At 40.8% G+C, this 25732-nt stretch overlaps 1 protein-coding gene across 1 annotated transcript in view; it reads left to right on the forward strand.

Moving 5' to 3' along the window:
* Window positions 1-25732, forward strand: part of TRHDE (thyrotropin releasing hormone degrading enzyme) — a 310994-nt gene that overhangs the window by 264067 nt on the left and 21195 nt on the right. The window contains exons 13-15 of the mRNA XM_045006363.1: window positions 13163-13310; window positions 15860-15957; window positions 16474-16581. Of these exons, the coding sequence (XP_044862298.1) occupies window positions 13163-13310; window positions 15860-15957; window positions 16474-16581 (354 nt within the window). The remainder of the gene's footprint in view (window positions 1-13162; window positions 13311-15859; window positions 15958-16473; window positions 16582-25732) is intronic.

Genomic DNA, 25732 nt, shown 5'->3' on the forward strand with positions numbered 1-25732 from the left:
TGAGCATGCTAAACAAATGCATCCTAAGTAATTTTGAATTTCCTTCAGCACACAGGGGATGTCTACATAGCATTTTGAAGCTAGCCTCCTGTCCCGGGCTGACAGACTTGGGGCTCATGCTAGTATTCTAATAATAGTTGTATAGACAGTGCTTTAAAGTTATGGGTCAGGCTAGAGCTTGGACCCTGAAGCCTAGGGAAGGAGGTGGGCTTCAGAGTCAAAGCTACAGCCCAAGCTGCAACTTCAAACCATTGTCAAACCTGACAAACAAATGGTTTGTCAGGTCAAACCATTGTTGACCTGAGCTGGGAGTCTCACTCCAAAATGCTGTGTCAGTATATCCATTGTTGTGGGGCCACACTGGAGCATTGACAAGCTAAGAAGAAAGGGTTGCTCCACCCTACTCCCAAAATTCACCTTTGAAGAGAATAAAGAGCACTTCAGATAATCAAGCCATTTGAAAGTGATCTCCTTTAGTCCTTGAAATGTATTCACGTTTGTGTTTCTTCAGTTAATTGAAATGTAACATATTTTTCAAAGATTACAGATTCCTGATAATGAAAAATATGGTATTATATAGTTTATCATATAGTCTTAATTGTCAGCAGAAAGAAGCACAAGATTCCTTTTTATCTTTTTTGAGGAAGGGGAAGGAAGAAAACAGGCACAGTTAGTATGAAGTTTGTTTATTTATTTTGTAACAAAGGTAAATGATTAATTCAAATTAACACCAGTTTTTGATTACATGGCAACTCTAACGCTGGGCAAGATAATTTAAGGCACATGATATTCCCTGTTAACTGCATTCAATTGCAACTGTTCTGTGTAGGATACTTCAAATGTTCCCTGAACATCACTTGAAGAGTCCTCAACAATTTTGGAAGTAAGAAACCATAATAATAGGAAGGCCTGACTCAAAGCCATCATATTACAAGCCTGTCTTATTTATTTGATACTATGGATATTTAGTGTTGTATACATTAGCAATTAAAGTTGACTTACAAGTCAAATACACCTCTACCTCGATATACGGCTGTTCTTGGGAGCCAAAAAAATCTTACCACGTTATAGGTGAAACCGTGTTATATTGAACTTGCTTTGATCCACCAGAGTGCGCAGTCCTGTCCCCCCGGAGTACTGCTTTACCACATTATATCCAAATTCGTGTTATATCAGGTGGCCTTATATCGAGGCAGCGGTGTAGTAGTGTTATGTTAATCAAAGAGATGATCTACATTGCGGTATTCAAATCACGTAGGAGCAAATCCACAGCTGTTGTACACTGTCCTGACTCGACTGAGTTGGATGGGGCCAGGCAAGCAGCATTGTCTCCTAAGGGCTTGTCTCCATGGTGCATTAGCCCACATCAGAGGGGGATAAATTCTAGTGCACGTTGCCATAACGCGCACTAACTGGCCCATGTGGACCCTTCTGGCACATGCTACAAGTTCCCTAGTGCACATTAACATTTGAAACAGGCCATTAACATGCACTAGGGAACTTTTAGTGCATGCCAGTAGGGTCTGTATGGGCCAGTTAGTGCAGGACACGCTAGCGCATGCTAGAATTTACACCCCTCTAGTGAGGACTACTGTATAGTCTAGACAAGTCCTTAGAAAACCAAAGTCAGTCCACAGTGGGAGGTGGAGGATTAGAATGGTCAGCCTTGTCCAGGGCCGCCCAGAGGGGGGGGGCAAGAGGGGCAATTTGCCCCAGGTCCCGCCAGGGCCCCCATGAGAGTTTTTTGGGGCCCCTGGAGCGGGGTCCTTCACTCGCTCCGGGGGGGCTGGAAAACTCTTGCGGGGACGGTCCCAGGAGCTACTTCCGCTCCCGGTCTTCGCCGGCGGGGGGTCCTTCCGCTCCGGAAGGACCCCCCACTGGCGAATTACCGCCGAAGCGGGACCTGCCGCCGAAGTTCAGCCCGGTCTTCAGCGGTAATTCGGCGGCGGGGGGCCCTTCCGTTCGGGGACCCGCTGCCGAAGTGCCCCGAAGACCTGCGGTGGGGCCCCCCCCGCCGAATTACCGCCGAAGACTGGGCTGCACTTCGGCGGTGGGTCCTGCTTCGGCGGTAATTCGGCGGCGGGGGGGTGGGGGGGCCCGCCGCGGGTCTTTGGGCACTTCGGCGGCGGGTCCCGGAACAGAAGGGCCCCCTGCCGCAGAAGACCCCAGGTCCCCGGAATCCTCTGGGCGGCCCTGGCCTTGTCTTATCCATGGCTCTCTTGAGGTAAGACCTGTCTTTGGCAGCCCATATGCTTTAGGAGTTACCCATGCCTGTTCCAGTCATCTTTCCCTGACTGTGGATCCCTTGGGCCTAATGTTCTTGTCTTTGGCATCTCAGGCTCGCAGGAGTGACTATAGTGATCTTTGGGAGTTTATCTCCTGGCTCCATATGTCTCCTTGCTGCCAAAGATCTTTTTTCTCTTCAGTATTCAGGATGTCTGCTACTACCTCACCAGTATTGGTGCCGTGAAAATCCGCTATAGGAAACTGCAGGCAAATACTTTTGTGATGAGAGCAGCAAGAGCAGCTGGTCGTCTTCCTGGAACAAGGAAGAAAAAGTTAGGGTTAGACAAAGTAAAATACAAGATAAAAATAAGTGTTGCATTGTGCACATTTTTCCCTAAGTGAGGGTCAATGAATAATATTCCAGACCTGTTTTAAGTTGTCTTTTAATAGACCGGTGAATATTGTCTAATTTCTTATATATCAGGGTATGCACAAAAGCTGAACTGCAGGCAGAAAGAATCTGTGTTGCATGTCCACATTAAAAAGAGCTGTTTTTTCACACACACACACACACACACACACACACACACACACACACACACACACACACACACACACACACAATTATCCAAACAGAAAGCTAGTCACATTCTTTACATTTCACATGAAACAGATGATATGGGATGGGTTTTAAACAAATGTCATGTAAATCACCTAATTTCCATTGTTTCAACAATGCCGACTAGTTTGCTGCCAGCTTGGGTTTCCTAATTTTGATTTAAATGCAAGATTCAAAATGACTTTGGTAGGTGGTGGGGCTTATGGATTTATGGTAGATTTGTATGTGGGACTCTCATCACTGTACAGCAACCCTGTCGTTTTTGTGACAGAGTCTATTTGACTGGTCCTGGATTTATGATGGAAATAATTCAGCATGGAGTAATAATTTTCCCTTGGCAATTACACTACCATTTGGTACTTTGTCCCTAAGGGGAAAATGAATATGCTGGGATCTGTCCATGAGTTCAATGGCTCAGTATAAAGAACACACCAAGGTCAGTTTGCAGCTGAATAACACAGTGAGGTTTCGTAGTGTAATCTAGATCTGCTTTATTTATCTGACTCATCAAAAGCTCATGTAATTTAAAGATTACATATTCAGTAATTTAAAGATTAATTTTGATATGCATTGAATTTTAGTGGGAATTCTTTGTGAAGGATATTTAATTACCGTGTTAATTTTCTTTTCTTATTCGTCACCGTTTGCCTCGGTAGCAATGCCACACGTACCGATTTCTCCCATGTTGGTAGGCTAGTGTCTTATTTAAGAGCCAGTGTGCAGAGGCGGTCAAAAAAGCAAACAGGATGTTAGGAATCATTAAAAAGGGGATAGAGAATAAGACTGAGAATATATTATTGCCCTTATATAAATCCATGGTACGCCCACATCTCGAATACTGTGTACAGATGTGGTCTCCTCACCTCAAAAAAGATATTCTAGCACTAGAAAAGGTTCAGAAAAGAGCAACTAAAATGATTAGGGGTTTAGAGAGGGTCCCATATGAGGAAAGATTAAAGAGGCTAGGACTCTTCAGTTTGGAAAAGAGAAGACTAAGGGGGGACATGATAGAGGTATATAAAATCATGAGTGATGTTGAGAAAGTGGATAAGGAAAAGTTATTTACTTATTCCCATAATACAAGAACTAGGGGTCACCAAATGAAATTAATAGGCAGCAGGTTTAAAACAAATAAAAGGAAGTTCTTCTTCACACAGCGCACAGTCAACTTGTGGAACTCCTTACCTGAGGAGGTTGTGAAGGCTAGGACTATAACAATGTTTAAAAGGGGACTGGATAAATTCATGGTGGCTAAGTCCATAAATGGCTATTAGCCAGGATGGGTAAGAATGGTGTCCCTAGCCTCTGTTCGTCAGAGGATGGAGATGGATGGCAGGAGAGAGATCACTTGATCATTGCCTGTTAGGTTCACTCCCTCTGGGGCACCTGGCATTGGCCACTGTCGGTAGACAGATACTGGGCTAGATGGACCTTTGGTCTGACCCGGTACGGCCTTTCTTATGTTCTTATGTTCTTATGTTCACAATATTGTTATGTGATGAGCCTTCCTACTGAAAACTCTTTCAGAAGCAATGCACCTGGCTTGATCTTTTGGCCTGGGGCTAATCCAAGACTCCCAGAAATCTTTCCCCATCATCAACTAGTCAGTGTATTCTGCCCTTTCCTAACAGATGCAGACTTAGCCCAGTCATCCATGCCTTTTTCACCACTAGTCTAGACAACTGCAGTTGTACTGGTCGTGAAAGTCCTGCTGGTCCAACCTGTGGCAAGTTCACCTAATAGCTAAAACAGATTGACAAGAGCACATCATACTGGCACTCTACACTTGCTCCCCATTTAGTTCTAGTAAGCCTTCAGCGATAGAGCTCAGTAACACAGGACATAAGGACAAGCCCAAATTTTGTCACACTTACAACACAAGGAAAAAGCTGTCTGTTTGCCCAAGGCTTCCTCTAATAGCAGTGTCTGCAGAATGGCTGACAATGATTCTGCTATAAGCAGACAAGCAAGACCATTCATATAGGAAGTGGCTAAGGCAATTGAGGGGCCCAAGTATGGTCCTTTTGGTCAAATTGTTGCTTTTGCAATAGAGCATGTAGGGTGCCTAGTTAAAGTAGTAAATGGATGTAGTAAAGTAAGTGTGGTGACCCCCACGTTTCACGATCTACAGTGAAGGAACATATACAATATATTGTATTTGCAAAATTTAAATAATTCTGTAAATGTAGATTTTTAGTAAATATGCAGTAGGACAAGGTGAAAATTAGAATACTTTCCCATGACACTGCTCATAAAAAGAAGTGCATCCATGGCTTCAAATGCAGTAAGATGGATAGTTACACAGATAACGCTTTGTGGACTAATTGAATTGCACTCCAAAAGCACTCAAACTGAGCTTCAGTTTGAGTTCAGCCTCTATCTGGGAATCGGCAGTGGTTGGTTAGAATATTTTTCATGCATACACACTGTATGTCAAATCTTTCTGCAGAAGTGTTTTGCTGTAGCCGGTTACCTGCTAATATTTTCAGGCTGTTGCTTTTGTGTTGGAGTCTAGTTAATTGGAATAAGCCTTACGGTGGAAGTCACAGAGCATTTCTGCTGTGTTCTCATGCCTTATCCCTTCTCAAAAGAAACCATTTCTAGTTATACTCCAAGAGAGAGGCAGCATTTCCGTTGGCCTCTGAAATGGTCAAGCTGAACAAATCTAGGAAAAGATCGTTGTCTCTGAATTCTAGCCTGTGTTTGTTCAACTCAGACAGGCAGTGATCTGATATTTGTTGTTGTTTTTGTTGTTTACATTGAAGGCCAGCAATATGATTGGCTCTGAAAAGACCTGAAGAAAAAACAACAACAATCTCTGTCATTGGCCTTCCCCACACTAATTGAATTTCATCTCTATCCCATTTTTCCTGTAAGAGGTTAGCGCATGTGGCCTATATTTTAAGGAGTATTTTGAATGAAGAAAAATGAGCATCTGTCAGCATCTGTTATCTGTCAGAGATAACTGAGAGGAAAGGGAGGGAGTCGGATGCTTATGGAGTAGCATGGAAGAAGGCAAGAAAATGAGTGAATGAAGAAGAGATAGTGATGAAAAATCTAGGAAGAGATTATTATCTTCTTCAGCCAGGCGAAGGGGATGAAGAGGTAAGAAACATGACAGGAACAGTCTTCAGAGCCTCAAATTATGTTAGTTTCCATAATTCCTTCAGTCTCTGTGAACTGTATTTTCCTTTCATTGCTGGCTGACAATTATATTCCATGTCTTCCCTTTGATAGGAAGGTTCCTCCTGCTGCTGCCACTTCTCTGATTATTATAATTAGTATTATGAAACATTTCTATAGCTCCATAACTTGGTATGGTGATTTAAAGAGATTTTTAAGAAGTCACATTAGACGATCCCAATTCTGCCATCCTTACTTATCTTTGGGAGTATCTTATTTCATGAACGGTTAAATTGAATTTCAGGTACTGCTTGCACAGTATGATAATATTCAAGTGAGGTAAGGTGCAAGAACTGGGTATCATTAGACAAATATAGAATAAAACAACAAAACAAGAGTGGGCAGAGCAAAGGGAGTGAAGTAGGGAGCACTGAGAGGTGAGATAGTGGCAGAGGCAGAACTGCACAGAGAGTGAGGACAGAGTGAGAGCAAAGAGACTGAATTTATGTGATAAGACACAGGGAGCCTGTGAAGAGACTTTAGGGTATTGTGGCATGGTGCTCAAAGAGGTGAGAAAGGAAGAGTATTTTAGCTTCTGAATATTGGATAGATGAAGGGAGAGTCAGGTAACCTGGTGAGGAAGAATTTATAATTATGCAAGTGAGACAGAGCTATGGGATGAACTTGGGTTTGGTAGTGTGAATCAAGAGGAGGGGGTGAATTTTAGAAATATAATAGGAGGCGAAGCAACAAGATTTGATGTGTCTGGATGTGTAAGAAAGAAGGAAACAAAAGAGCCAAAGATAACCCTAAGGTTTCAATTCTGAATGATGGGGAGAAGTCTCAGGAGGGATGGAGGAGGAGAGGGTTCAGGAAGAAAGGTAAGAAATTCAGTTTAAGTTAGAAGTGGGGTACCCATGAGGAGATATGGGAGGAAAAGGAGAGAGGGAAACCCAATTGGAGATATCATGGGTGAGCAGGTAGATTTGGAAGTTGTCAGCACAGAGACAATAAGAGAGACTGTCTCATGTTATTAAAGAGGATAATTATCATCATCTAGAAGTTGCCACATTTAAAACAATAGAAAGGGCAAAAAGTTAATAAATAATGGATTTCTCTGGATCTTGTCTTCACACTTATTTTCTACATGAAGAATCATTACAGAAATCACTGAAATCTTTCTCTTTTGCAGCCAAGATTTCCCTTTGGTGACTAGCTCAGAGAAACTGAATTTCAGGAGCAAGATTTTAAATGTAACACAGAGCCTACTACAATACGGATACATCTGTTTGTTTCTTAAGCAACATGCTTTTCTACAGTCATTCCTCTTGTTCCCTGTTCCATGCTTTTTCCTTATGTCAATCAAATTATCAGTAACAATAATCACAGACCCCATTGGGAACCAATTACACACATACAACTCCAAACTAATTTACTTCTTCGCTAACACTATCTCCAAGATGTTTAACTTTGCAGTCAATCTAATATACTCCTAGTCTCATTAATTATAGCTACCCATTTTTACAAAGCATTAGAACCTAGAACACAACACTTGAATAATACTGTGTGGCTCTTGGAATTAGAAAAATATATAAAAATGATGCAATTTCTACCTAGTTTACTTGTTCTGGCTCTACAGACATGGAAATCTTGACCTGATCACTCATATAACTCTGCTTCTCTGTCCACACTCCACTACAGGGGCCACACTCTAATCCCACTAACACTTTTGCAAATCCAGATTAATTCATTGAGCTAAATTATGCCATTGTCTCTTTCTTTCTTGCAAGAGCTACCCTGATCTTGGGTCTTGGCACAGAGCACAGCCTCAGGCCTGATCTACACTGCAAAGTTAGGTCAACGTAAGTTGTCTTGTGTCAACCTAGTTGTGCATTTGTCTACACTCAAATTTGTCTCTCACGGATGTAATCACCCCATTATGGGTACATAGTAGCTTCAACTCCATGAACTGCATTGAAGTCATGGTCAACATATTGTGGCTGGCTGAAGCATTGCGAGTGTAGACACCATGTGACCTATAGTGACCCTACCAGTCCTCTAGCAAATATCCCACAATACCTGACACTGTCCTCTCTGGTCACAGTTGTGAACACCACTGCCCAGGGGTCATTTAGCCTGGAAGACAACCCTCCTCTCTTTTAAAACCCCACATATTTTTAAATTACTTTTACTGATTGCCCAGTTTAGCAAGCACACCTAGCAGCTTTTCCTTGTTGCGTGCAACTGCCCAACCAACAATGCCTGCTATGTGTTCCAGACACGCCCCTGCCTGGAGTAGACAGGAAGTATTTGATCTCTTGGGCCTGTGGGGAGAAGAGGCTGTGCAGACACATCTGCAAAGCAGTTGTAGCAATGCAAACATCTATGAGCAGATTGCATGGGAGATGTAAGCAAAGGGGTATGACGGATCAGCAGCAGTGCTGCATGAAAGTGAAGAAACTGCGGCAGACATACCAGAAGGCCAGGGAAGCCAACAGCAAGTCTCATGCCATTCCACAGATGTGACGCTTTTGCAAAGAGCTGCATACTGTACTTTGCAGGGACCCCACCGGCACCCTACAGAGCACTATGGATATCTCAGTGGAGCCCGGAGACACAAACCACTGTGAACAGTGAGGAGGAGGATGGAGGACATGTAACTGGGGGGTTCAACTATGCCGCAAGCCAGGATCTGTTTAAGATTCCAGCACTGTCTAGTCATTCCCAGCAGCCAAGCATGGGCCAGCCCAGTGCATAATCTGTGTGAATGCATTTCCTATTACAATGTTCAAATACACAGATGTCGCTCAACCCCAACATAGCAGGACACAGAAAAATTAATGATTTTTCATTTTTATTCATGCTAGAAGAGGTAGCAGTTCAACAGGTAGAGTTGTTATCTGCTTTTCATTCCCCTCTAGAGTTAGCCTGGGGGGTGCAGAGCAGTTTGTTTATGTACACAGGGACATCCTTATTTCTTAAGTCCTCCTGAGAGATTTCAATGAAAGTTTATGGAGGTATTTTGCCATCTTCACCTGAAGCTTTCTAAGGATAGCAGCCTTATTTCTTCCTCTATGGTAGGACACTTTCCTAAATCACTCTGTGATGACTTTGACAAGCACTATTGCAGTAAACAGGCTAGTGACACAGTGGCTTTTGGACGTCAGCCATAGCTTCGCTTTCTTGTACCATTGTTACCCTCAGGAGCAAGATATCAGCTAAAGTCACCACCACCTGTGGAAAATAGTGCCCATATTGATTGACCATTGTCCTGCATTCATCCCCATGGAAATGGGGGCAGGGACAATGACATTTTATAGTTTCACGCAGCTGAACAAGTCCCTCCTCATTTCTCACTCCCAACCCCTGCTGCACCATACTCACTATGGCTGGGTGCAGAGTGGTGCAGAGGGACTCCAAAGCTGAAGTGTCCATGTCATGTTTAAAACCTTTGGGGAGCAAAGGAAAGGCGTTCTGAAACTTAACTTTCCCTTACGACTACACCTACAGTGACACCTCTTTTGGTTTTATCTTTAACTGCTGCTGTTGCCACCTTGAGAGGTCCCCCATGGAATGCCTGACTGTGATAAAGAGGAGAAAGAAGAGGACAAGGGAGAGTATGTTCAGTGAGATCCTGCAAGCCAGTGCTGCATCAGATAGTGAACAGAGGACCTGGAAGGTTAATATTGCAGACAGTATTGAGAGGGGAAGAATGGACAGTAGAAAAGCGCAGGAGTCAGAGAGGGAGATGCATCAGGACATAATGGGGCTTCTCCGGCAGCAAACACAAATGCTGCAGAACTTGTTGACCATAAGGTTCAACAATCATGGGCCCACCTTCCTTTGCAGCCAGTGGACAACTCCATTTTAGCATCTCTCTACACCCTCAACGTTCCATGCAGCATCATCGGTCAGATACATACCCCACTTCACACTGGGGAACAGTGAAGAGAAATACAGATTCACATACACTGACTTGCAAGTGTCCCAGGGTGTATGAAAAACCAAAATGAACAGAAATGGACCTGAATGGTCTTTCCCCTTGTTAAGTTCTGTTCTGTTTATTTCAGAAGTTTGTATTGAATTTGCTTTTATTGCACATAGGGTTTTTTGCACTGATTATGGTATGCAACAAAAATATTTTTTATAAATTATTTGTCTTTATTACTTCACAACATATGCTGCAGAGTGCCTACTGCTACTCAAAACCACACAGGCAAAGATTATAAAACAGGTCTACCTTAAAAAAAAAAGAATTGTGTGTTAACCTCAATTTACATATAAATAATAAACAGGGCCAGCAAGACAGCAGGGAGAGCAGGTGGCAAGAGACAGCAAATTTGTATTTCAGCAAACAGAGGTGGGGGAGAAAGAGCATGGAGCCTCCTTCCTCACCAGACTCCATGTCACCTTCCTCACCATCTGCATAAACTTTGCTTTGAGGGGTAATCTTCAGAAGAATACATTTCAAAGGCGATTTGGACTATAAAAGAAAGGAACAGAAAACCCCAAGCTCTTTCTTTTTCACCTAAGAACACAAAGGCCCCCGCACCTTTGGGCCTCTGGGAGAGATCCTGAGCAAGGAAAGGGTCAGCCAGTATCTTGCTGGAAGACAGTGGGTGAGAAATGCCATCTTAAACAAAGCCTTGAACCAGACCTTGCTGGATTGATTTAATCTTTTAGATTCATTTTCATTTTATTTGCTTGTAACCATTTCGAACTTTATCTCTTCTACGTGAGTTCACTTACAACCCTATCTTCTTTTGTTTGTTTTATTTTTTAATCGAAACCAATCCAGGGCTATGTTTTAATGGAACTATTTGTTAACTCCAGTTAACGTAGCAAACTGTTGAGTATTGACTCCTTACTGGGGCAGTGGCTTTTAATAAGTGAACTGTCCTGGAAAGGTCTGGACAGTGCAGAACACACGTTTTTGGGAAAATTTAGGACTGGGAATGTGTTGAGTTCACCGTACAAGTAGTAACCAAAGGTGGTGGAAGCTAGAGTGTGGCTGTTGTGTTGCTGGCAGGCTGCTGGGGTCAGAACTGCTGGACCAGGGCTGCAACCATACACAGACACTCAGCGTCTGACTGCAGATCAGACCCTGAGAAATGCTGATAAGCTACTTGTGAGCAGCCCTGGTTGGGAGCTACAATAGCAAAGCATTGTGAAGCGCCCAAGGTTGTAGGGCAGGTGATGATACAACCACTCACTGGTTTGGATTGCACCCCATAATGTGACATGTATATTGCCAACATTTCCCAAAAGGCAGTGTGCCATCCGACAGTAAGTTGCATGCTCGGATACCTACCGATATACTAACTGCAGCGGCTTTATGCCAATGTAACTCACATTGACCAAAGTTTGTGGTTTAGACGTTGCCTCAGCTCTCTGCATACTTTCCACGGCCACCAAGTGGGCAAAGATGCCGTGGAACAGGATGGGGAGTGGCTGACCGAGTTCCGGTAGGGAAATAAGATGAATCCTTTCAAAGCCAGCAGTAACTTCCTTCCTTCTCCAGAGCAAAAGAAGAACGGGTGAAATTGTGTCATGAAGTGACTTTTGGGGCACAGTGCCTCCTGTGCTATGAATGTGGTGGTGTAGCTTACAAACAGGCCCTTGTTTAGGATTGTGCCAAAAGACACAACCCTAGCACAAAGATTTCAGTGAAGTTACTCTGGATTTAAACTAGTACAACTGAGATCAGACTAGCCTCAGGTCTTTGAATAGCCTGGTATCCATGGTCCCCTACACAGCACTTAATCTTTGTTTCCTGTATGGATGTCTCCCTTCAGACAATTAGGGAAATGAAAGGGAACATTTTCATCCTATAAAGGGAACAAAGGACTATGAAGATATTTCAAACCCTTGCCTATGTTGAACCAGTCCAGTCCTGAAAGTTTAATGAAAACAGAATCACTATTTCTTCTTGCTGCAGGTGTAGAACTTCAGTGGGAGTTAAACACATGCATTAAGAGAAAAATAGGCCTGTGTGTTGCTAGAAAGTTTTCACCAGAGTTAAATTTTACTATTGCATTTTAGATTGTTAAGAAATAAAGCAGTTAAAAAAGGTAAAATGAACAAAAATCCTGAAGCTTGAAATTTCCAGTATAGAATTTTAAAAAGAAACTTTTAAATGTTTGTGTATCGACTACACTTTGTGTAAACATGTAAACTTTAAACAACTTTCTTGAAATTCTGTGAAACTGTTTCACTCACTGGATGAGGCTCTTTATGCCAATTAAAGGATGAAGCAGCTCTCTGATTTATTTGTAAGCTAGTAAAAAATGGAATTTATATGAGAAGAGGTAACACATCGTTAACTACTGTGATCCTTTTGAGTGCTGCTTCAGTTTAATATAACTTGTTCCAAAATGGTTTGCAATAGACAACAGACAAAGCTGCTTTTGGAGCTGCGGGAGGAATTTTGAAACTAAAGAATGTCCCTTCACAATCAGTTCTTCTTAGTTGCCTATGACCTGTCAAAATTTTCTGAGAAGCAAAATGCCTGGGCTTGTTGATTTTGTTTAGACCACATTCTGTCTACACCAGGGGTAGGCAACCTATGGCACATGTGCTGAAGGTGGCACGCGAGCTGGTTTTCAGTGGCACTCACACTGCCCAGGTCCTGCCCACCAGTCCGGGGGGCTCTGCATTTTAATTTAATTTTAAATGAAGCTTCTTAAACATTTTAAAAACCTTATTTACTTTACATACAACAATAGTTTAGTTATATACTATAGACTTATAGAAAGAGACCTTCTAAAAACGTTAAAATATATTACTGGCACGCGAAACCTTAAATTAAATGAAAACTCGGCACACCACTTCTGAAAGGTTGCCGACCTCTGGTCTACACTGTAGCAATAAAATACTTTTTCTTTCTTTCTTTCTTTCTTTCTTTCTTTCTTTCTTTCTTTCTTTCTTTCTTTCTTTCTTCAGCTACTTTACTGTTTGCATGTTTTAATAGACACTGGGTTCTATTTAAATTAGGGATATTGGCATCCTGTAAAAAGATACTCAACACATGAGAGTTGGGGTTTTTTTTAATAACACTGACTTTCATTTTATTATAATGTGATGTATTTATCATGCTTTTCTGCCTTTCATTTGCATATGAAAAATCCTCATTTTTGCATCATCATGTACCTTCTCTGAAAATAATAATTAACATGAACTTCTTTGACTGTGCAGAGCTGGCTATTTGCCTCAGAATATTCCTCTGGAGATTATCAGATACCTTTCCGAGGAGAAGGATTTTCTGCCTTGGCATGCTGCCAGCCGAGCTCTTTATCCTCTAGATAAATTGCTGGACCGCACTGAAAACTACAACATTTTCAATGTAAAAGATATATTCTCTTCTTTTCTATTGTCCTGAGATGAACTAGTCCCCAGTCAGTTATTGTAACTGATCTAGGGATATTAACTTTCTTTCTAATTATTTTGTATTTAAATGTAGCAATTGTCAAACTTAGGTTCATTTGCATTTGAACAGTGATAAGGGCTACTTGAGGCATATATAATGAGTGGAAGGAAACTTAGCTGTCCTTCCTATAAAATATTATGACAAATTAGTTGTTTGATTCTTAAAAAACAGTGTATACCCCAATTCTATAGTTCTCTGGAGCCACAGGACTACACTTTCATTGAGGCCCAAAATAAGCATGGACAGAAAATGTGCTCACAGAATTTAGCAGGATGCATGCAGTTGAAGTCTATATTGTTAGTCATTATTTTCATCCTGAAAGGCATAGTGAAGTCAATGCATTTCCCTTAATTAACAACGATTAGATCACAATTGAGTCAAAAACCCATTCATAATTGGGACCAGGAGAACAACAGTAGCAGCAAACAGTAGATAATCCAAATAGACATGACAAACATTGTAAAATGTTACCTGAAAAAATGTTGCTTAATCTTGAAGCATATTTGTTAAAAGGAACATTGCTTATGACACAGACTTTAATTGTATTTATTAACAATTATAAGCTGTATTATACTTGTGTACTGTCAGTGAATTTTATGTACTCTGCATAAATTGAATGCCCAATCACTGGTGCATAATTTTATAGTACAGTTGAAATGAAGAAACTACATAAAGTCTGGTATATTTAAGGAGACATTTTTTTAAAATACACCCAGATACATGCTGGCATGGAGAATTTATATAAGGAATCTATTACAGATTAATACAGAAATACTGGAAATGTTTCTTCATGAACCTATGATCTGGGTCTAGCTCCAAACCGGACAGCTCTCATGTAAAATCACATTTTTGTCTTCCTAGTCTATCATTACCTGCATTGAAAAATCATTATTAGACAGTGATTGCTCTTTCACTTTTAGACATGACTGTGTAAAGAGAATACAATTTTAATAAACAAAAATGGTAAAAATTAATTGCAGGGTTGTCTTTTACCACTACTAATTCTTCCTGCAATTTGAAAGCAGAGTTGATGGCAGAAGAAATATAAACTCATTATAGTCACAGAATAACTTATCTGCTTGAGAAAGCTATCCAGTGCATCTCCTTCGGTTCTGTCATCACACACATATGCACATGCATCCATAAAAATAAAATGGATATTCTCTTGCATTAGTTCATTTCCGTTCTTTTTTTCAAAGCAGTGAATTCTAGTGGCAGAAAATTATGCTGTGACTACAGTGACAATAGTCTACTTCATAACTTGTAACTGAACATAAAGATGCCTAATGTGCAAGATGTGAGAGTAAGATAAAACATGTCTTGTGCTGTCTTTGATATTTATACACAGCAACAGCTAAATGGACATTGAAATAGTGTCATTATATAACCCAGTCTTGATATGCAGCACACATTGTTCAGTATTATCAGATCAGTTGGCTGCACCTGTGTAATGGTTTCGCTGTAGCTCTGAAAGTAAAGACGATTATAGCTAAGGCTACGATTTGGTCACAGGTGCTTTTAGTAAAAGTCACAAACAGGTCATGGGGAATTAATAAAAAGTCATGGCCTGTGACCTGTCCATTACTTTTACTAAAAATACCTGTGGTTAAATCTTGGAGAGGGCACTGGGGGAGTGTGGGGGGCCGCTGCTGGAAGGGAACATGAGGTAGGTGTTGCTGAAGGGGACTGGGAAGCTGCTGCTGGGGGAGATGTGCCCAGGGGCAGTGGCACCAACTGCAGAGCAGCAGACTGCGGGTGCTCTGGCCCACCGCCTGGTGACCACTGCCAGGACCAGCAGACTGCAGCTGCTCCGTCCAGAGAACACTGCTGGGGGCCGCAGGAGCAGTAGCTGGTGTGGCTGTCCCAGGGGCCACCTGAGTAGCTGGCCCTGAAGCCAGCTGCTTGGGCGGCCCTAAGGTCAGCCACACTGGCTCCTGGAGAACTCATGGAGGTTGCGGAAAGTCACAGAATCCGTGACTTCCGCGACCTCCATGAGAGGCACGGAGCCCTAATCATTGCTATCAGTTATCTCACTATGTTTGTGCTAAGTGTGTCTGTTTAAATGTTTAATGATGGTCATTATTTGGACATTCATTGTGAAGTCAAGAGTGGCTTAGCTAGAGTAGGCATTAGCCTGTCCAAGCTCCAGCAACTCTTCACCTTTGTATTGTGAGTTCAAAATACCGTTAAAGTAAACAATTTATAAATTGCTGTATTCTTTACCATTAAATTAGCTAAACTAGTAGACTCAGTCATGTAGCTGTTCTGTAGATTCATCTTCCATTGAAGTAAAGAGTGGGATTGCATACAAAAGCACTGCAATATGAGATCCAAATCAAAGAATTTTGAAAGTGAGGCATTATTAAAAACATCAATCAACAGTATTTCAACTTTGAACTGTAAAATCAAAAAGAAAGTTCAATTCTGAAAATATATTTAACCTTTTTTTCTTCTTCTTCTTCCAGGAATATATTTTAAAACAAGTTGCAACGATGTACCTCAAACTTGGATGGCCAACGAATAATTTAAATAGATCCCTTGTTCAAGCTGCCTACCAACATGAGTACTGTTATATTTTTTTATTAATTTTCACAGGAGATAGTTGTAGTAAAGTGCTTTCCCAATACTTAATGTGAATTTCAGCATCCTGAGATACCTTTCTATCCTTTTACTTCTTTCATTTCTTCTCACTTGAGGGGGCTAGGTGCTGTGAATCAGTTTCCTCTGCCTGGAATTTTGAGAACAAAGACATGTTCCTGTTAAGCTTTAATTTAAGTGCTGGCTCCATTGGAGACTTTGGGATTTGAACTCATGAGGCCATTGAATTTAGTAGGGTTGTGTGAATGTAACACTGCCCATTTTGATCCATGGCCTTTAATTAAAAATTGTAACTGTAACAACATGGTACTTAGTTGTTACTCAAGGATATACAGTTACCACATCTTTAATATTTTTGTTTAATTAAATATTAACAGCTCCTTATAAGAAAGGTTAGAATATTTTCTTCTGAGAATTTCAACATACTTATTTATTAATGTGAGCTCATTAGTGTCTTTATTTGTGTTTTCGACTAACCCAGAGAATTACGTCGAGAAGTCATCATGCTGGCCTGCAGTTTTGGTAATAAACACTGTCACCAACAGGCTGCAACGTTAATCTCAGATTGGATTTCCAGCAATAGAAACCGGTAAGTGGAACAAAAATGCATCTCCCGTCCACCCAACTCAGAACTATTATAGTATGAGTGTGTCTCTTTAATACACACTTTTGGCATACAGGTAAAAAATGAAGCAGAACTCACCAGCTGTCATTTAAAGCATTGCTGTGAGGCGTCAGACCTAGAAGGGGTGGGAAAGATCTCTGAATTTGTGGATGGGGCAAGTGGAGCCTTCTGAGGAAAAAAGGAAGTTGATTTTAAGGAAGGATGTAATGGAAGAAAGAGAGGGTGCTGGGTAGATGCAGACAGGAATAAGGGCAACATGACAAAAGGTGTGAAGCTGTAAGTGGGAAAGGAGATAAAGGGAGGAGTCTTTGAGAAGACCTAAAAGAGAGAGAGAGAGAGGAACAGAGATGAGGAAATGTAGTAGAGGGAAATATTATGTAGAGCTTTGTAACTCAAGATACAGAACTTGAAAGAGATGCTGTAAGAGGCAGGAAGCTAATAGAGAGATTCAAGGAGGGATAATGTAATAGGAGTAATGGGGGGCGTTAGCAGCAGTATAATGGACAGGCAAGAACTATAGGAGGCAAGCAGAGCAGCCAGAGATTTATCTAATTCAGGCGAGGGTTGTCAGGTCATTGACAATGTGCAAAGTATGTATATAAGTGCAGCGTATTAATAAATAAAGTAGCATGATTATTAAATCATGCAGTTATCCATGGAGAGTAAGGCAAATAGAGGTGAGGACCACAGCTTTCTTGTGAAAGAATCATCCTTTTTTTCATCTGGTGGAAGGCAGGAAACCAGTTTCCGCGTATCACGGGCTCTGATGTTTTGTTTCTAGGTAAAATATTTTATTTCAGATGAAGTTTTCAAAAGCACCTAAGTCCCATTTTTAAAACTGAATTAGGCACTTATTTTCAAAGGTATTTAGGTGCAGAAGGATGCCGATAGATGCCAAGTGGGATTCTCAAAAGCACTTTTGAAAATGCCATTAGGTGCCTACATACATTTGAAAACCTCCCCCTAGGGAAAATGTCTACTACGTGGCAAGCAGAATCCTGCAACAGTGAGTCTCAAAACTCAGATCTGCAGCTCCTGGTGCTAAAAATGTCTGTGTAAACATTGGAGTTGGGCTTTGAATCCTAGGGAGGGGAATGAGTTTCTGAGCCCTAAAACCAACACAGCTATTTTTAGTGCTGTAGCATGAGCCCAAGTTTGTAGCGCCACGCTCTGAAACTTTCTGCCACTGGTTTCTGCTCGCCATATAGACATATCCTTAGTGACTTTGAAAATGGGATTTAGGGCTAGATTCACCCTAGGGAGTTAGGCACTCCAATGTTCCATGTTGTAACTTTTAAGGACTCTGCTGCCTAATGGAATTTACAACCCAAAGTGAGGCATCCATGCTTCTCAGACACTGCATGTGGAGAGTTAGGCGCCTAAAAGAGAGATTAACAGAAGCCATCACTCGGAGCCAAAAGCTGCCTAAACCTTACACCTCAAAGGGGGTTAGGCATCTTTGCTCAGGATTCTCAGGAATCAGACACCTAAGTCAGGTCAGTCCTTTCACACGGAGGTGCCCCCTCCCCTTATAGCCAAGTGGTTAGGGCACTTACCTGGAAGTTGGAGATCCAGGATCAAGTCCTTGCTCCAAATCAGTCAAGGTGTCTGCCACCTCCCAAGTGAGTGCCCTAACCCCTGGGCTGTTTGGTATAGGGGTTTACCACCACCACCTATAGTGTATGGATTGGATCCCACAGGCGTGAGAGGCAGAAAGATGCCTAGTTTGTGAATCCTGGCAGGGCTTAAGCATGAACTAGGCGCTGAGCAGGTCACTGGCATTAGGACTTAGGCAGCTTTGTGCATGGCCGCTAACAGAAACATGGGCACCTAGGAAACTTTATCAATAGTAATGTAGGTGCTACAGACTTGGATGGCAGCTGAATGGTGGTTTTGTGAATTCCATTGGTGCCTAGATGTTGGATTTAGGCACTTAAAGTGGCAGGTATTCACCTACGTCCTACTTTGAATCTAGCCATTAGTCTTCTAAGTCACTTGAGTGTTTTTGAAAAAAGTACCCAGAGTCTATGAAAATATGCCCCAAACTCCAAAAATAAAGTGTCATTAAAGGATTTGTCAGGTTAATTCTGTATGATGAATCCAAGCACACACATTTTTAAGTGAATCCTTATCAGTATCAAAATTAGCAAACATCAACAATGCTAGATACATAGCTATTCAAAGAGGAAAATGCAAAGAAAGAATCACAGGAAAGGATCTGCAAAAGTAATTTACTGAGATACTCATTTGCAACAGCAAAATTAGTTAATCACATTTAACATAATCTATTAAATTGCACAGCAGTAGATAATGCAATATATAAAAGCTGTCACCCTGCAAAGCCTCCCCCACTGCCCCCAAAGGACTAGAGAAGAAGGAGGCACCAGAAAAAAGCTTATTGCTTTGCTAACAATAGCGAGAAAGGAAAGGAACACATTTAAGGAGCCTTCTGAAAATTAATCTTACCTTTTCCACAAGGCCATTCTTGAGAGCCCAAGATTGTGACTGCCGGAGCACAATGAATGTTATGATAAAGGTATCAGAGCAGGGCAGAGGAGGAGAAATACCAGCCAGTTAAAGCAATACATTTCTGTAAAGAAACTGGACAATTTTGAAAAATAGCCACCACAAATAATGTAATTATGGAACAGGGATTGACATCAGATGATAAATAAGGGTGCAACTTGCAAAGAAGACAGATTTCTTTTATTTATTTTGTAAGATTATAAATTCAGATCTTTTTCCCCACCCCAGAAATTGCCAATTGCTGTTCTCAAAACAGTCACCACATTTAAATGTGACTAAATTATTGACAGGCTGATACCATGTCTGCTCATTTTGGAAAGGCATCACAAAGGTCACATTGTAGTTGAGAAACTTTCTGCCATTTTAGCAGCTTAGTAGTCATAAAATTAGCTTGTACTTCACAGTATCAATATTTATATAGATTCAGCCAGTCTATTTTGCTCATACAGTAGTATGGCTATAAAATGATTCAGCTTTCTGCCATATCACTGGGATTCTGTTATTACCAATAATAATAACGATTCTGTAATAAGAATTTAGTTAACATGGTGTGTGAGCCAGAACAGAAGCCAGAACACACTCCCTTAACTGCGTTGGCTAAGATGAGTATAATGGGCAAGAAAGTACAACTTGGAATACATAAAAGGAACAGATATGTAATTAGGTGCCATTTTTATATTGTCATCTTTGTGATTATAACTGTACTTCACTCAGTTTGATGCAATATTCTTATAACATCATGTCCTTAAAAGCTACCTTTTGTTTTATACTGTCAGTTGCAACCATAGTATCTCTGTACCATTCTCTCTGCATGCATTTTCTCCCACAAAAGGAGAGACTGCTGTCTCGATGGCAGCATTCCCTTCCTTTCTTCAGAGCATTTTGACAATTCTCCACAGTGCTAAGAAAATGCCACTGGAGGTAGAGATATGCATCATCTCTCCCTCCACCCAGTGTTAACAACAAATAGAGTTAATAGGGCCAGAGGTTATATATAGTGTACTTAGAGAATCATTTCCACAAAGCAGAACAAAGTGGTCAAGCACCAGCTGGGAAATTCCAGGCAATACAGTTGCAGTGGAGACACATTGCCAGGGAACGAGGGCAGAGCTACAGAGGGCTATGAGCTGATCAAAGGAGGCAGAGGATCTCTGCATAGGTGCCCCACTTCCCCCAACAGATCTCCAATATCAGCAGCCTTTTTTGGATTGGCCTCCCAGTTTGTCCCCTAGAAGTTGGGGAATGTTACCTCCAATAAGAGAACTCAAAGGAAACTTTGAGGGGAAACTTACAGTGTTTTCTGTCTCTTTTGTGCTATTTCCACATATGAGTACAGTGTGACCCAGAGTTTGCTGAATACTATAGTAAAAAATAAAGGCAATGTTGCAATGCGTTTCCCTGAATGATCTATTCTGGAAGCTGGAGTGGCTAATCCAAAGAGCTGATTTATAAACAATGCAAATTGGGAAGTATTGAAAATTTTTGGAACGTAAGAGTACAAAAGAATACCGTGGAGGTAGATTGACATCAATCAAATTAGATTCAATACAAATATAATCTAATATTAAGTTAAACTTTTATGACTGTATAAATTTACAGGCAGTGGAACAAGTGGCTAAGAAGACTATGGAATCTCCATCCCTGGATATAGTCAAGGTTAGAGTGAACACACATCTAATTAGGAATGGTTTGGGAATGATAAAATAAATCTTGCTGTGATGCTTGGTTAGATGGCTTTTTAGAGGTTCTTTCCATCCCAAATGTTTATGTATTTTACTTGTGTAGTTTAATTGTGGGCTAGGGAAGGGCAATAATCAACTACAGTAATGTATACCTCTATACTATTTGCATATTTCTGCTGGTTTCCTAGTAATACTGTTTAATATGGTAGGTCCAAAATTAATTACCATATACTCTCCACTCCAGGAGATAATAATCATGTTTTCACTGTGCTTTATTTTTTACCATGTAAATAAATTACCACTGCTGATCAAGATAACACAAGACCTAGGTTCATAACACAAGAACTAGGGGTCACCAAATTAAATTAATTGGGAGCAGGTTTAAAACAAACAAAAGGAATTATGTTTTCATACTGACTGTTTTCACAGTCAATCTGTGGAACTTCTTATCAGAGGATGTTGTGAAGGCCAAGATCATAACAGGGTTCAAAAAAGAGCTAGATAAGTTCATGGAGGATAGCTCCATCAATGCTATTAGCTAGGATGGGCAGGGGATTCTGTCTGACAGAAGCTGGGACTGGGCGACAGGGGATGGATCACTTGATGATTACCTGTTCTGTTCATTCCCTCTGGGGCACCTGGCATTGGCCGCTGTCGGAAGACAGGATACTGGGCTAGATGGACCTTTGGTCTGACCCAGTATGGCTGTTCTTATGTTCTTAAGCTCAATAGTGAATTGGCCAGTAGTAGTTACATTTGTAGCTTATAAGTTGAAAAGTTAAATATGTTTTGGAGTTAAAACTAAATGCAGAATTAAAGAAAATAATTATATCTCCCCGTGTTTTGGTGTTCTCTGTTAATACCAGCAATATTGAATAACACCATTAGACTTCCAGGCATAACACTATTACTTTCACATCTTCTTTACAAAAAACACACACTAATCTGCGTGAGATGAGTGCTCATGAGGTTTAGAAGGACATTCTCCACAACTCTGTGAATTTCAGCTATTCCACAGGAAATTCCATTCTGTGACACTAATACACTACTGCAGGGGTAGGCAACCTATGACACGTGTGCCAAAGGCGGCACGGAAGCTGATTTTCAGTGGCATTCACACTGCCCGGGTCCCAGCCACCGGTCCAAGGGGGGCTGTGCATTTTAATTTAATTTTAAATGAAGCTTCTTAAACATTTTAAAAACTGTCAAGGTTCCTTCCCCACTCTGAACTTTAGGGTACAGATGCGGGGACCTGCATGGACACTTCTAAGCTTAATTACCAGCTTAGATCTGGTATCGCTGCCACCATCCCCCAAGTACTACTTTTTTTTCCTTGGGTAGTCTTGAGAGACTTCACCAATTTCCTGGTGAACACAGATCCAAACCCCCTGGATCTTAAAACAAGGAGAAATTAACCATCCCCCCTCCTACCAACTCCTGGTGGATCCAGATCCAACCCCCTTGGATCTAAAAATAAGGAAAAATCAATCAGGTATTAAGAAAAAAGGCTTTTAATTAAAGAAAAGAAAGGTAAAAGAAAACCCTCTGGGAGAGATTAGCATACCAGCTACTCTCACATACAACAGATTCAAAACACAGAGGATGTTTTCCTGGGCACAAATTTAGTTACACAGAAAATACCCAAATACCCAATTTTGATAATTCCCTTAATGATACCAAGACAAGTTACAAAGAAAATAAACATAAACCTATTTATTCCTTTCTAAAACTTACTACTCTGATAAGAGGCTGGTTCCTTGATCTTTTCCACTCCGGCTGAAACTGAAACTCTCAACAAAGGAAAACTTCCCTCCTTCCTTTTGAAACATCTTGTTCCCCCATTGGTTCCTCTGGTCAAGTGTCAGCTAGGCTAGGTGAACTTCTTAACCCTTTTCAGGTAAAAGAGGCATTAACCCTTAACTATCTGTTTATGACAAAAATCTTATTTACTTTACATACAATCATAGTTTAGTTATATAGACTTATAGAAAGAGACCTTCTAAAAACATTAAACTGTATTACTGGCACGCGAAACCTTAAATTAGAGTGAATAAACAAAGACTCGGCATATCACTCCTGAAAGATCGCTGACCCCTGCACTACTGCAATGGTGCGCCAATAGCTGATCTCATCTCCTGATACTTGTGTCCTAAAATAAATGATATGAGAAAGAGATTGCAGCCATTTCTGTGGCTAAAAAATTATGATAATGTAGAGTACAAAATGCTTAATGACAGTGCAGTTCTCAGCCACTCTGCCAGGAAATAATGCCAGAGCATGACTCAAAGGACACATTTGGCCACAAAGGCATCAAACCAAATAGCCAGCCTTAAGTAACTGACTCCAAGGAGTGTCAATGGAGCTGTTTATTGATTCTGTTCCAGGTCTGTACAGGATTTTAATCCTAGCAAGATCTAACGAAATAAATTTTATATGAAGTTTTTCTTGAAAACCTGAGAATAAATTTTAATGTGAGATTCACTTTCCTTTTAATTATTAAATTAATACAGATCTGATATTTTTATATAACTGATGGGCTCCACTTCAGTTTACTTAAGGCCCCACAGATGCTGCTGATGGTGCTTAGTATGGCAAACATGATCTTGCTGCAGTAAGATGAATACATACTTCTATAAGTGAAGCCTCTATGAGGAATAAGGAACATTCTTTATACAATCATTGAAATTAGTGTTGTCGATTTAGGAATGGGGATCGCAGAATTCAAGATACAGGCAAATACTATGCAGCAGAAGCTATTGCTTGCTGAAAATTAAGATGTTTGCTGCTACCTTCATTTAACTGGGATGATCCCTGTGAAGCTCTTTCATGTGTGAAGAAATACATTACTCACACTCTGTAGTTAGGAGAGCATTGTGGTTCAGCCTAAAAAATTAGCAAAATTACCATACAAAGTCTGCCTGAGCTTGAGAATCAGCCTTGTTAACCTCTTTAACCTCCATAATGCATTGGTTTTGAAGGCAAAACACAATGTTAAGAGCATTAGCATTTGCAGCGTTTCTGCTTTGGATGTGTTCTAACCTCTAATGCTCAGGAAGAAATGTGCAGAGGACAATAGTTTATAAACTCCTGAAGTGTGATGTCATAGTAAAGGATGGCCTGTCAGCATCTGCTGTGACACCCGAAGGCATGACTTAATGAAGCCCACTGGAAAGGGCATTGGATATTCAGAGCCAGTCACCAATGGATTCTCAGATTTTTCCTTCTTTTGAAATATAGCCCATTCCTATTCATCCGTTACCTATGTTCAAATAGTTGTAGGACTAATTGCCTGACTTTTTTTCACAGAAAACAGTTAACACATGCATTTGTTTTATCTGATCCAGTATCAATTAGCATAACATGCATTGGGTTTTCAATCTGCTGGCTATCCCCATGCAGAATAAAGATCAGAGATATTTAGACTACCTGTGATTTGAGAACTATCATGATTAACAGACTACCTACAATTACTATCACATATTGAATCACATCTTTAATACAGTAGATTGTAGGCTGTTTCACATTCCTGATTGATTAGGTACCTACTGTTTTAGATCTAATTTGTCTTTTACTATTTATACTATTATTTTTCTGTACTGAGTACTTTAATCATTCTCAACTACTTGGGATATTGGTCTGAAGCTATGTCCTGTGGCAGCAGTTGGTGGTGTCCAATATTTTTCATTATCCAATTTTCACAGGACTCAAACTGGTTAAGTTTAGGGCAGCATTCTGGTAGTTAAAGAAAAAAAGCGTGAAACCTCTTATAGATTTGGCATCTCTTGGCCTTGCATCTGTGAAACAGACTCTCTTTTGCCTAAGATTTACCTCTAAGGTTAGCGACACTATTTTGATCTGGTAACCTTTAATTAACTGGTTATTGAGATGGGTGTTGTCTTATAGTTTAGCCCAGCTGATATACAATATTCAACTTTTTTAACACTTCGTTTTCTTTGTTCTATTCTGAGTATACTTTTTGTAGTTCTCATGGGTCAGAAGGTGTGATCCAGTGTGATCCAGCAAAGTAGATGTATTTACAATGATACAGTGAACTGATCCTGTCAAAATAGAATATTGTCCCACATCTTTTCCATAACACAATAGTCACTGAACTTTTCAGAGGGCGCTGTTCCAACTTCATGGGGAAGAATAAGTAGGGACTGCCAGGACACCCTGCATGCACATCTGTTCTGGTTTTTAACCACAGGATTCCTGATAGATTTCATAGCCATAAAGGACATTTTATGAAAACAAATTAATCATAAATATAATTTTGAAGGGTTCAGGAATGCCTGTGAGCCAACATACTTAAATACCTTACTCCGGGTTTCCCTCCCATGAAAACAAAATCTGTAAAAGAGGAAAAATACTTTTCAGTCTCCACAAGTTCACGTCATGGTGTTGGCCCCACAGGCTTTCCTGACAGGAGAAGGATTGCCACCTTGAGTAAGTAGAAAGAGAATGTTCAAGAAACCTTGAAAAACATGGATTGTCCATGCATTCTGCACCCTGGCTTTCATATTCCTCTCTACCCCCAGGTTATATTTCCCACAAACGTCATCTTGCCATTTAGGTTCCTTCTGTGTCTACACAACAAACCATCTTTGCAGGGAACAGAAGGAAGTTAATGTTGGTCTGACTGAAAACCCATAGAGTTCTGGCTTTGACTTATCATCAGTACAGAGGTGTTTCCATAGATCCCCTGCGAGAAGGTATGCCATGAAACAGCCATTCCCCTCCCTCTCATGAGTTTCAGGTCATTAGCACCCATTTTTGCACATCTTGCTTCTCCTTTACACCACAGACTAAAGAGGAACATATGGGAGCTAGACATTGAAGCTAACACTTTAGAATATAGCATCCTGAGATCTAATTATCTTGTAAGAGATGTTTTTAAATGTATCCAT

This window comes from Mauremys mutica, chromosome 1, assembly GCF_020497125.1.
Source record: "Mauremys mutica isolate MM-2020 ecotype Southern chromosome 1, ASM2049712v1, whole genome shotgun sequence".
Classification (NCBI taxonomy): domain Eukaryota; kingdom Metazoa; phylum Chordata; order Testudines; family Geoemydidae; genus Mauremys; species Mauremys mutica.